We start from the raw sequence: 13820 nt of genomic DNA on the forward strand, positions 1-13820 counted from the left end.
ATTGCTATAATGGTATTAGTACATTTCCCAAGGGAGTACTGTGGTATTGTGCTCACTTTTGTTCATTCAGCTCTGGAAGTTCCCCAAGTTTATTCATTCATCCATTCATGCAACAAATATCTGTGGAATTCCTCCCATGAAAAGCCATTATGTAAAAATGTTGTGGTAATTTCAAAAATCATTAAACTTTTTTAGCCTTCCTGCTGGGGCGAAGACATAGCAATAGATGTAGGTGAAGCCAAGGGCTTAACGATTAGAGAAAGCCGTGGTCAAATCTCAATTATCTTACTTTAATTATGTGTCTCTGGGAACTAACTTAAGATCTTTGAGTTCCATCATTTTTATTTTCAATCTGAATCTCCATCATTCATTCAACAACCATGTCCATTTTGTATTAGAAACATCACCCGGTCATTTACTCAGGTGCTCTTGTTAAATTCTTACTGGGTGTGGTGGCTCATACCTGTAATGCCAACACTCAAGAGGCTGAGCCAGGAGCATCTCCACCAATTCGAGGCAAACCTTGGCTACATAACAGTTCAAGATCAGTGTGAGCTGCATAAGGAGGTGTCTCCTTATGAAAAGTAAAAAAAATCTGATCCCAACCCTAGGCTTCTGGACAGTAGTTCCTCAGCAAGTGCTCTCTTTCCCAGTACTTTTAATTCACATATTCATTCAACAAACTTTGACTGATAAGGGTCAATTATGCTAGGAGGCACTAGGCTTAAAGAAAAAAAGGATAAAGACTGCTCTGTTAGTTACTTTTCTCCCTGCTGAAGCAAAATACTCAAGGCCCACAGTTAAGAGAGGAAAGGTTTATTTAGCTCACAGTTTGTAGAGGTTTCAGTCCATAATCGGCTTGGCTCCAAGGCAGGGTGGCTTGGCAGAGACCTTTCATGGCGGGCAGACTATAGCAAAGCAGGGGACCTTAATAACATTCCTGCCCCCCTTGTATTGTATCTAGACAGTCGGGATTAGGTACTGCCAAGCCAATCAGTGGAGTGATTTAGCCTTAACCTCAGCATCACACACACTAGAGGCAACCACCTCTGAAAAAGCCTCACCTATGACCGCACGAGGCTTTCGGGGGACATCTAGACAGAACCCCTAACAACTGCCTCACACTTTTCAGTCTAGTTTGGCATTGTCTTCAACTGGTTTCTGTTTCTGTAACAGAATACCCAAGACTGGGTAATATGTAAAAGAGGTTTATTCTGACTCACTGTTGGACATTCTGTACTTGCTTGCTTTATAACAATCTACTCTAGAGGTAACTAATCCAGTCCCTAGAGGTAAGAATGCACCTGCTCCTGAGAGACAGCATTAATCTATTTACAAAGGCTGTGCACCCGGGATCCAAACACCACCTCCTGGGCCCCGCCTCCCAACACGGTGGCACTGTGGGACCAAATTTCAACAAAATACATCAAGTCACAGCAGGGACACAGCCCACAAGCAAATGATTAATGAACATAATCATTGTAATGACAGCTCTGTGGATGGGACATTATTAGAAACAGAAGTAGGACACCTAACCCAGCCTGGCCCAAGGGGATGGGACAGAGGGACAAGGAAGGTGCCATCTGACCTCAGATGAGTAGTGTGGAGGAAGGACAGTCACTTCCTCTGATAAAGAACCACGCCGAAAGGATGGACAGTACCTGTGGGGGGAAAGGCTTAGTGTTCCTGACATGCGAGTGTCACAATGAGGAATAATCAAGATTTCATAAATGCAAGTATAACACAGAGTGACACATGCTACAGGTGTGTTTCCAGATCGTCTCTGAGTATGAAAAGATCAGTGAGTCCAAGGGACCTGGTTTTTTTTTTTTTTTTTTTGCAGTGGTTCCTTCTCCCCAAGAAATTAATCATGATAAAATATAACCAATATGGACAAACTTCTGTTTTTTAAAATATGTCTTTACAAATTATCTAATGAAAATGTCCACCAGCTTCTAACTTTTGAAAATAGTTACCCTTCCTTATACAGAGTAATCTGGAGATCCCAGTTCCAATAATGAATTAAAACATACAGGAGTTTGGGCTCATCCTTGTGGATGGCTGGCTCAGTCTTCAAATAACACTGAGACGGTGCTCTGGTGCCCTGACTGCTTCCAACACTGCAGCCCTGGTAAACACCCAGGGGCCACTCCAAGCGGGATCAAGACTAAGATTTGAGCAATTTTCTGTGGCCCGGAGCCACCATCCCTGAAAAAGCAAGTGGACCATATAAGAAGAAATCCCTGTCTAATTTTTTGTGAGCTAAGTAAATCCAATTTCATTCACAACTAGAGAAATGAAAGGGGAAATAGTTTGTAGAAATGTGCATGCTTATGCAGACAGCAGAAATCCTGGAGATGTACATTTATTCTCTGCCACCCAGGGGAGCCAGAGACTCATGAAAATCTTATACAAAAACTGCCAAAGTTAACAGCCAAGTTGAGGCAAAGCAGTATTTTAATTTGGACTTTTGGAGTTACGAGTGACCAAAAAACAAACAAGCAATGCAACAAAACAAATAAACAAAAAAGATTGGGGTGGAATTTATGGATTCACATAACTGGGAAATTTTAAATTGCCTCTGGTTTCGGCTCCATCAGGTCCAGGGGCTCAAGAAAGACTTGCTGTCTTTCTCCATCTATCACTCAATCAAACTCTGCTCTGAGTTGGTGTCTTTCCCAGGGTGACAAAGGGAAGTTGGAGCTCCATTGTGACAGCCTAACAGAGAAAAGTGAGTGGATCTGATGTAGCAACACCCACTCATCTCCTTGTGTCAGGTTGCCTGCCCACGCGTGTGGTGAGGCTCAGGAGTGTCGCAGCTCCAGGCTCCCAGGATTGCTGCAAAATGGGCAGGCGTGGTGCCACAGAAACGTGCTGGGCAGACAAAGAATGAGGCCTGCGACAGCTGGGGAGAGGGAATTACCGCCATACAACACCTGCGCATGGTGCTGGATGTCCTGTGTGTTCTCAGTAACCTCCCCAGGGCCCTCTGAGCTAAACCTTCCATTGTCATCTCCATTTTATACAGTCGCGTAAGCCTCTGCTGGATTAAGTAATTTCCCTGAAGATCTCAGGAGTGGTGCGGCCAGTTTAAATATGGAAGCCCTTGCTTGATCTAAGGAGGAAGAAAAGTGAAGAGCAGATCAGGCAGGGGTGGGTGCAAGGCAGAGAGGAAGCAGGATAAAGCTGTCTTAAGTAACTGCTTCCCTTTCTTCCAGTAGAACTGAAACTACAAACTCCCTGACAAGTAAATGCCAGAGATGCCACAAAATTTTTGTTTCAGGAGAGGCAGAAATTAAAAATCGGTACTGGGCACTTGCAGAAATGGGAGAGGGTGAGGCTTCGGAGTCCGGGTGGGACAGTTCTCATGCTTGATTTCACATCAGGCAGACACGGATCCTTCCCTTGGAAGGTCCCAGAGGGACCCAGAGGCTTCTGTCAGATGAGTGCAATCCCAAAAGGTCCTTTTATCCACGTGGCCTTCCGCCTTGACACTTATTCTCCCTGTTAATGAAGACCAAGCTGCTAAAGCCTGCCAGAGGGGCTGCACTGGGGTAGCTGCAGGAAAGGTGGTGCCCACAGAGATGAATCTGGAAGCCAGTTGGGAAAGAGAAAGGGTTCTGATTGGGCAAAAAGGGTATCTGATCATAAACCACAAATGAGAGTTCTCTGGAAAGCAAGGGCTTGTAATAGGAAAAATCAGTTTCTCCTTGAACTGAGATGCGTGTGCAAGAGTCCACTAGGCAGCGGGAAATGAGATAACATTTCAAGCCTATGTGACCTGGAGACAGATGAAAGCTAAAGCCAGAGGAGCCTAGCCTCATTCTTAAAAATTTAATCAGCCCGTGACTTGACTCTAGCTACTGCAGGATCACAGCCCAAGCACTCCAGTAATTGGTTTTATGCTAATCGTATTGCTCTGCTTTCTTTTGATTTTACCTAAAAGTTTTCAGAGACTGTATTTTCTGTTGTAGTTGTGCTAAAGAAAAAGAATAAATAAATAAATACAGGGAGAAGAGGAGAGAAAGAGCTCTGTGACCTGAATAGAATTGGTGGTAACTGGACGGTGCCCCACCTTTTCAGTCCCGTCCTGCCCCACCAGTGCCAAGTGCCCCCTCAGTTTCTGTTGAGAACACAGCCAGGCAAAAGGGCTCCGCATCTCTGAGACTTCGTCTTCAAACTGCAACACGGAAACCTGGGGTGGGAGCGGAGAGCACGCTGCTGCTTAGGCTGGAGCACGGCCCCGAGGGCAAGCGGGGTGCTCCCTGCCATCCTCCCTCGTTTACCATTTTATCCTTCACGCATTCAATAGTCACTGAGCATCCATCCGCTGAGTGCCCATTAAGTGCCAGGCATTGTTGAGGGAACCGGATGGATATCCAGCACTGCCTGAGCACAATACTTGCCCTTAAGAAGCTTACATTCTAATCAAGAGATGGGGGCTAAAGATGAAAAACGAGACAACATTGTGGTATGTACCATGAAGAAAGTGAAGTGGAGAGAAGGGCTGGGATAGGAGTGTGTGTATGTGTGTGTGTGTTTGTGTGTGTGCATTCTACTTTAAATAGGAAGATAAGCAAGGAGTAGGGAAAGGGAGTTTGAGCAGAGGACTGGAAACACATGCAAAGGCCCTGTGGTGAGAACATCATTGGCACATTCCCTCAAAGAGCAAAAAGGTCACCCTCCTCTGAATGAAGAGGGGAGGGTGAGAGTGACAGGAGAGGAGTAGCAGCATCTGAAGCCTGAAAGGCCACAGTCTGATCTCTTATCTGCCTCTAAGTGAAATACAAATCCATTAGAGACTTTTGAGCAGAAGAGTAACATGATTGTGATTTTCTAAGGGTCCCTCTAGATATGGCATGAAGGCTCTGGCAGTGCTATCTAATAAATAAAACGTGAGCCATAGATCTGAGTTATATATATTGTTTAAAAACATTTCTTGCAGTCACATTAGAAGAAAAAAGAAATAACCTGTCTAAATTAATCAAAGTGCAATTGATGTTATTATTGAGATAGTTTATGTATCTTTTTAACATATGAAAGGTTTGAAATTGGGTGTGCATTTCAGTCCTACAGCATATCTTAACTTAGAATAGTCACATTTTAATATACAGTTCTATATAGCTCATCAGATAGCATGGCATAGGTGTAGACTCTAAGGGCATGTGCAGAAAGGGTCGTCAGGAAGAATATTCTTGCAGGAAGCATCTTGCATGACCCAAATCAGAGAGAATGGGGAGGGAAGTCTAGGCTAAGGGCAGGAGCGCTTCAAGAAGGAGCCATCCAGAGAGACGACAGCTGCTACTGAGGCCTGGGGTCACCGACTCACCCCTGCTTTGTGGAGGGAGATGGTGGGCCTCTTGGCAATACTCCGGGCTTGACATGTGACAGCCATAATAGCAGAAAAGAATCCAAAGGGAACCTCCTGCTGGCTTACCTCTGCCTGTAATCCCTTCCTCATGATGCCCCACCACCCAGGAGCTCTGCCACTGTTTTACCCCCAGATTATCCTGTAATGCTTGGCCATCCTTATCAGCGCCCTCCAGCCCGGTCTACCCTGGGTGGGGAGCTGGGGAGCCCTGTCTTCCTCTGGAGGCCAACATTTTCTCATTTCTATTCTTGGCTTGCTAACTCTAGTGCATTTGATGAAAGGGTAGAGGTCACCCATCTTTCTGTTACTCTCCAGAAGAAGGGCTCGAATGGAACCCTGGGAGCCTCTTCCTGGGCTCCATTAGGACTCTCATGGGCTTTACCTTCATTTATCCTTTCCTCCATGAAACAAACAAGCAAACAAACAACTATCTTCCTAATGATTTGGTAAAATGTGAACATATTAATATATTTGAAAATTTTCCTCAATGTAAATCCTCCCCCAGCCACTGATGACTTTAACAAATATAAAAGTATCATGAACCTGGAAAAGTATTCTGAGCCTTTTGGGCCTGATAGAGAATTTGGTCCTGGTTCCTTTATGGAATTACTTTCCTGGCCCTTTCTGTGCCCTCCCGCAACTTTATCCCCTTACCAGAATAATGGGTAAGGTGGGCATCTGAGCCTCCCCTAACGCCTTCATGTATGACTCTTATATATGGCTCCACAGGCTTCTAAGCTGGAGCACAACAAGCCTTAACTGCTCTACTCAGAGTTACAGTCTGAGGTGGGTGGACAGATCATCAATAAATCTATTTCAGTGCCACTAACTCTGCCTGCCTAAGTACAAACCCAGCCCAAGTAATACAATGCCAGGATATAAAACAACCCCAATTTTGCATCAGTGTATAAAATTCTAACATTACTGACCCTTTTGCGTTTTCCCATAAAGAAAGAAGTTAAAGAGCTCAAGAGATACAGAGACAACGTTCTTAAAAAATTTCCCTATTCTATGCAACCTGGACATGGCTGTCTCAAACGTCTGGTGGGGTCTAGATTCTTTATTGAATTGCCTGGCCTAACATACCTTTCCTGCAACTGACACAACCTTTTGGTCATTGGGAGCTTCACCTGTCATTTCGTTCTCCCTCCAGGAACCTGGAGAGGGTGAGGGCCCACTTTCCTTTGAACTTGTGCATGGCCTTGTGACCTACTTCCGCCAGAAGAATGTGAGTAAAAGTGTCATCTGGACGTGCAAGTCTTTAAGAAAATGCAATTTATCGTGTTCTCCCTCCTGGGTTGCACCTGCCAGAGGCAGAAGCCTGTTTCTGAAGACAGCAGAGCAGAGCCCCCTGCTGGCTTCCCATGGACAAGTATCATAAGAAATGAAGCCTACTTGCCTTCCTTCCTTTCCCTTTCTCTTCCCTCCTTTTCCTTTTGGCTTTCTTGAGAAATCTGACAATGAAGCCTAATCTATCCTACAATGCTTCCATAAGTGCATTGCTCTGTGTTCAAGTGTTCTCTTTTTAACTATGCTGGTCATCAAAGCCAAGGCCTCCACACTGGCCTCCAGCCTTTTACAAGTTTTTCTTTTGGGACAAGGTCTAAGTTGCCCAGGCAGAGCCTGAACTTGTGATCCTCTTGCTTCAGGTCCCCAGGGTTCTGGGATGACAGGCACATGCTACCTTGTTTTGCTCTAGTCTTTTGTACATTTCACTTTTCTAAAGTTCTTGGACAGGGACCAACATAAAAAGATAAGAATGTAATAGCAACAGTTAGGTTGTAGTAGTGTTTATTTATAGTGTTGTGCTTCTTACATCCTATGAAAGGATGCAATCTCTGCTATGGTTTCAATGTATGCCCTAAAAGTTCCTATATTGGAAACTTAACCTGAAACTCATATGCTGATGGCATTGGAGATTAGGATTAGATGAAGTCATGAGGGTGGAGGCAAAACCATTAACAGGAGACTAACAGGAGATTAACAGGAAAAAACCCAAACAAACTTTATTCATCCGTTTATGTGCATGGGAGCCATCTACAATATGAAAACTCAGAGAAGCGCAAATGGTTGAAGCTTAAATACTGTTTTCAGGCAATTTTAGAGGGATGGTAAATGATTCTTAGGAAAATGAGTGGTCCCGAATAACGCACAGTTGCTTGGGGTAAGTTTTCTGGGCTCTGGGTTTGCTGTCTGATTTTCAGTCCCTTCCTCTGTGCTCAGTTCAATCTTTCCTGTTAAGGACATTTCAGTACGACAATTTGAAGCTCTGTGTTTTCTTCGGTAGACATATTTTTTTTAAGGGTAAAAGGTAACACAGAATTTCATAACAAAATGAGAGTAACATTGGTTAATATACTATATACTGTTATCTTTAAAGTAGCTATTCAGAGTACAAGCTTTGGGCATCAATGTTTCTCCAGTCAATATTAGCACAAACCTTCCTCTTCAATGAACTATAGGATATTAATAACTTGCATTTTCTCTTTTCCCTTTCCCCACCCTAGTTCTTTTCTTCTTTTGAACAATTTCTTCACATTTCACTATATATACTGTACATTTTAGACCTATATCTTGTCTCTAGGTAGCTAAGGAAAAGTCTATCTAAAGCAGCATATTACGGGCACTCTTTTCTGAGCTTCAATATTCCTTTAATAGTAGTCAGTCTGGGCATCAATTTGCTCATCAATAGGTTTCAAAACCAAAGCAGCATTATAGACAGCCATGTATTCATCTGTATTTTTTTTTAGCAAATAGCCCTTCACAGAATGTATTTTTTTAAAGTTCACCCCAAAGTAACCTTTATTTATTTTGGGGGAGAGTACCGGGGATTGAACTCATGCTTGCCAGGCAGGTGCTGAGCTAAATCCTCAGCCCCTTGAAGTAACCTTTATTAACGTGGGTTAGGTGATCAGGGTTACCATATTTTGCTGTTTTTGGTGTGGAACTGTCTGGATGAAGGATCGGACAATGCAGTGAAAAATCTTGACATCTAATCTGTTCCTACTCAGAGCATGGTCTGTGGGCCACTCGCAGCATTGGTGTCCCATGGTAACTTGTTAGAAAGGAAGATGTCAGCCCCGCCTCAGGCCCACTGAGTCAGGATCTGCACTGCAGCACTCTCTTCTGGGATCCCCCACGTTAAAGACAAAGGAGAATCTGGTTTCTAAGCAGCTCCCCGCTGCACCTCTGCAGGACGCGCACACCCAGAATGTGGCATCCCAGCCTGTCTGGTGTGGGAGTCTATGCTGTGCCTGTTGTTTCTCTCCACAACAGGTTGGAAATTCCTGGAAGGCAGGGACTGGCCACTGTGTATGCCTCTGAATCTCTCCCAGACTCACAGGGCACTGTGACAAGAAGCAGAAGTCCTGGGTTTCAGCCCTGCTCAGTCTTTAGGAGCTGCAGGGGTTGGGCGTTTGGTGAGACACTCTCCAGCCTTCCCACAGGAGGCCTCCCACTGTATCTGCTTAAAAGCTGAAGATGGTGGTGGCTTCCATACAGTCTTTCTATGGCTTATTGTTTGGGAGCAGGCACACGGTAGGTGGAAGGGAGGAGATTAACCAGGTCTAGAGGGGATGATGCCAGGAAGACCAGGAGCTTTCTATTGTCACTCCAATCGATCATCCCCAAGGGTGAACCAAGAAAGATGGAAAGCCAACAGCTTCTGCACAGTCACCCTTGGAAACAGTGCTGGTTCCACTCCCACTTTTACAGGGAGGGCAATGAATTAGTGACTTGTCCAAGCTCCTAGGAGTTCACAGGCTCCCGCATGTCAACATCTTAGATAACACAAAATCCAGCGTGCTTGGCCTTAGGCTGCTAAAAGGTCAAGAAAAAAACCAGAAACTGAAACCATCAACAGCCCACTAAACATGCTCCCAAGGCTTTTCCACAAGCATTCAGCTTTGCCTAACGTCCTTCTGAGCATAAAAAGCAAACTGATATCATCATAGAGCAGCATGCTCTGCAGACTTTCTCTGAAGCTCGGACCACAGACTGAGCCGGGGGCATAGGGGAGGCTGCTACAGTCTGGGCCATGTGCAGAGCTCAGGATCAATAAGGGCCTGGAAAAAAGGGGCACTGCTGTAACCTTCACTGAGACGGCCCATGCTCTGGAGGGTCGTCTCCCTGCCTAGAGGGACCCAGTTTCAAAGGGTCCCTGTGAATAGGTAGTAGTAGAGAGTTTGCAAAGAGACAAGGAAGGAAGAAGGAAGAGAGATTTCTACCTAGTGTGGAAGCTATATCTGCCTCAGACAAACTCTATGCCTATTCTGCATCTGTAGCTCAGGGATGGGGAATGATCTGGATCCATCTGTTTTTCTTTTTCTACTTTAAAATACAGTCTTGCTATTTACCCAGGCTGGCCTCAAATTCATGGGCTCAGTGATCTTTCTGTTACCAGTTGGTGAGGTGCCCAGTGGTTCTTTTTAGGCTCTTACCCTGCTTAAAGAATTGGATGGACAACTGAAGAATGTAAAAATTTCACATTTATTAAAGGTAGAGAAAAATAGAAAAAAGTTCAAAAAGGCAAAAGTGCTCTAAAGAAGAGAGAATATACACTCTGGGTGCAGAGCAGGCCACTGCAAAAACAAGGCCAATGGCCAAGAGGTCGACAGCTGATATTCTTATACCCTTCTTTTGCTGGCAGACCTCACGTGTCCTACACAGGGCTCCAAAGCTGCCTGCCCTGCACACACACACACGACAAGTTTCCGTGGCTGACAGGTCCCACCCAATTTCCCACTCTGCCATGCCCAATCTCTGCCTCATTCATCCCTGCTTCAGTCTACAAGTCCACAGTTGCTGGGATCATACCCAGATATGTGCCGCTGTACCTGCTTGGTGCTTTTATGTACTTATTTTTTGGTGCTACTGCTGTCTGAACCCAGGGTCTTCATATTGCACTACATCCCCACTTCTTTTTTGAGACAGAGCCTCACTAAATTGTCCATTTGACATTGCAACATCCTGGCTCAGCCGTCCAGGGTGCTAGGATTACAGGCATGAACCACCATGCCCAGTGGTACTTTTGTTTTCTTTCTTTGGTGGTAGGCAAGGCCTCAAGCATCCTGAGCATGTACTCTACTACCGAGCTATACCCCAACTCTGATGTGCTTTCTTGTCTTCTTCCTTTCTTGCTGTGCTGGGAAGTGAACCTGGGAACCCCACATGCTAGGAAAGCATTCTACTACTGAGTTAAACCCCCAGATCTCTGCATTTGTCAATCCAGGAAGGAATGAGACTTGGATGAGAGGGAAGGGCCTCAAAGCAAAGGTCAGGTAGCTCCCTGTCAGGGATGTGACTCCTCAGCAATGATGCTCTGATTTTCTAAAAGCAGTCTGTCAACACGGATGCTTGGCCTGGTATCCTGCTATGCTCTTCGGTTAGCCAATCATTACAATGACTGATTATTAATTGGCAAAAGAATTCTCCCTCTGACCCCTACTGACTCACTCAGAGATTGGGAGTTTTCTCCATTTTAAGTTTCTGCCCTTTCTCACCTCCTTCTCTACCTCTCGGTAGGTGCTGCGGTCAGTAGAATTTCCAGCGATGCCCGCATTCATTGCACAGGACAAAGGTAGTCATGGGCTCATCGGCACTGAGTGTCTGTACCTGGTTGTAGGTACAGTTCTTTTTCTTGCATTTGCTGCACTGGAGGAGGTCAGTATTGGTGCCACTGGTCTTGGCCATTTGGTGCTCACGGATGGCTTCTTGGGTCATGGCATTCCTCAGCTCCTTCAGTTCGTCACTGGCCATTTCTTCGGCCATCATCTTGGCAATGAGGCCAGTGGAAATGGCCCCACTGAGAACGTTCCGCCTGAGGCCAGGGTTCTTGGGGTCCTTGAGGTTGCTGATGCGGCTGCGTACCCGGTTCCGGTACTTCATGTCTGTGCTCTTGAGCTCCCGATAGATGTGATCTTCAATTTCTGATGCCATCTTGTCACAGTTGACTCCATAGTCCTTGTAATCGTCTTCCGCCTTCAGGGCCACCGACAGCATCTCCACGCACTTGTCCCGGATACAGTCCCCCGTGAGATAGCGGGGGGACAGGAGGCAGGGGGAGGGGGCCAACATCGAGGGACCGCTGGGTGTTTTGGGGGTCTTCGCTTTTGATTTGCTGCTGTTTGATCTTTTCGTCGATGGCCTTTTGAGAGAGGAGGTGGCGGAAGACTTGGAGTCCACAGACTCTTTCCTCTTCTTGGGTTCTTCCCTTCCTTTCCTCCTGGGTGAAGAAAGGGCTGCTTCTGGCTTCCAAGCTGAACAATCAAGCACTTTTACCTTCTTCTTCACTTTTCTTCTTTCTTTTGCTTTTCCTTTTTTGGGAGATCCAGGGCAATCCAGCAGCTGCTTCCAGTTTTTGATGAGGACTTTGGCCATGGCCACCACTTCCTTGTCTGAGCAGTGCTTGCGAACCCCATTAACAGCAACCCCAATCTTGGTTGTCTGTAGCAGCCGGATAGACATCTGATAGCTGCCCAGCTTCTTTAGAAGGTCCAGGGTCCCTCCCATGTTTCTCCTGGCCACCATCTTCTTCAGCTTTTTGGTGATTTTCAGCAGCTCCTTTTCCTGGTCCATGTTGGCCTGTGATGTCCAGCAGCAGGGGATGCAGGACAGCAGCTGGAGTCTGGAGTAGCAGGCACGAAGGTGGAGGGCACGCAACCACAATGCTGTCCTTAGAAAGAAGTAAACAAAGAATACCAAGGAGTTAAATGCTTGGTCAAGACCTTTTATAGATCTAGTTCAAATTATTTTGTTTTCCCCCAATCAACAAGGTTATTTTTTGGGGATTCATTGAAGAGATGCTGGGCAACAAAGCTACAGAGCATAACAGAGAGTCAACATGTATTCTCCACCAGTCACAGGATGAGCAAGGACGGAGTTTGTCCTTTTGTCCACTTGTACAGTGAAAACTTTCACTCCGCCCACCCTCACCTAAAATGCATTTGTCTAACACAGTAAACCAGAATTTTAAATTGCTGAGTTCTTCTCCCTCATGTCTCTAACCATGGTGATTACCTACTCAAATTCTAAACTTTAGGATCAGTTTTGATTCCTTTGGGTTAATTTTAAATCTTGTCAGTTTTGCATCTACCCTGGTCTCTCATTCCACAGCCACCACTCTAGTTCAGCTCCTTAGTAACTTAGGCCTGGATCACTGCAATGTTTTCAGACCATTCTGATTAGACTCCCCTGTGTACCCTGGATTCTGCCTTAGTCTTCTTAATGGGTTACTTAGATGAGTGTCAGTCTCTTAACAACCCATGGTTCCCACTAACCAGACACATTAGTTGGTTTTCCATTGCTGAAACAAACACCTGAGACAACCACCTTAGAAAAAAGGTTTATTCTGATTCAAGTTTTGGAGGTTCCAGTGCATGATCAATTTTTTCCATTGCTTTTGAGCTTCTATTAAGAAAGCATATCATGGTGGGAGCACAGGGCACAGGAAGGCTGCTCACTTGATGGCAGGAAGTAAAAGAGAAAAACACTGGGGTCCCAAAGTTCTCTTCAAAGATAATAACCCCAGCCATCTAAAGACACCCTACTAGATCCCATCTCTTAAGGATTCCACTACATTTTAATAGAACTGTGGTTGGTGGACCAAGCATTTACCAGACAGGCTTTTGGGGGCACATTCTAGATCCAAATTCTGTATGCCCCCCTCAAGGCCTCAGCAGCCTTGATGCTACTTCCTTTCTTGACTGTCATTACACTTTCTACGACAGTGCTGGTGAACCTTTCATAGCTTTAAGTGATCCCAAACAGCTTGGGCAGCACACAGGCCATAGGTTCACTGCTACTGATCTCAGGTTTATTTCGCACATTGTACACAAAGGGTTGCTATTCTGTGAGGCCAGTTGAAAGAACATGCTGATTCCAATCATTTGAAAGTCCTTTAAAGTCTGCACTTGCCAATGTTTCTCCTTGTCTTTCTTCTACTCTATTACCACTATTCTCTGCTAGCTTCTGCGGACCAGGCAGCTCCTTCAGTAAATCATGGCAGCTTCCCTGAAGACACACATAACTTGCACCTTGAGATTTGAAGTCCCCTTCTTTCTTATATTATGGCTGACCAGCAAGAAACACTCACACAGGCAGAGAGCAAATACCAGCAAGCTTTACTGCCGGCAGATGAAGTACCATCTGAGTGAGGAACTTCGGCCCTGAGATCAGAGTTTATATCCAGTTAGCCCAGGGTCTAAAAATAGCAAGTACTTTCAATTTATATCCAGTTAGTCCAGCTTGTAAAAATAGGAGGTACTTTTCAGAGGTGGTGGACAGATTTTATCTAACCACGTGGAATCCTATGACAAACCATGGTGTGATTTTGATTGGCTAGGCATTTCAACAGGAATGAGAAACCCAAGGAAATAGAAACCTAAGGAAATAGAAACTAAAACTGAATCTAAAGTGGTGCAGGTTTACAGGGAATGACATCAGCTACATC

General features: G+C 45.2%; 1 protein-coding gene across 1 annotated transcript; it reads right to left on the reverse strand.

Annotated features, from left to right (window-relative positions):
• Nucleotides 1-9840: 9840 nt before the first annotated feature.
• On the reverse strand, nucleotides 9841-11947 carry LOC100735130 (transcription elongation factor A protein 3-like). Its single transcript, XM_063232584.1, has one exon. It carries the CDS (start codon nucleotides 11945-11947, stop codon nucleotides 10904-10906), a length of 1044 nt encoding a protein of 347 aa, XP_063088654.1. The 3' UTR covers nucleotides 9841-10903.
• Between the last annotated feature and the right edge of the window lie 1873 nt (nucleotides 11948-13820).

Source organism: Cavia porcellus, unplaced genomic scaffold (genome assembly GCF_034190915.1).
Source record: "Cavia porcellus strain 051 isolate PalLab524CR breed Dunkin Hartley unplaced genomic scaffold, mCavPor4.1 scaffold_21, whole genome shotgun sequence".
In the NCBI taxonomy this organism is placed as follows: Eukaryota; Metazoa; Chordata; class Mammalia; order Rodentia; family Caviidae; genus Cavia; species Cavia porcellus.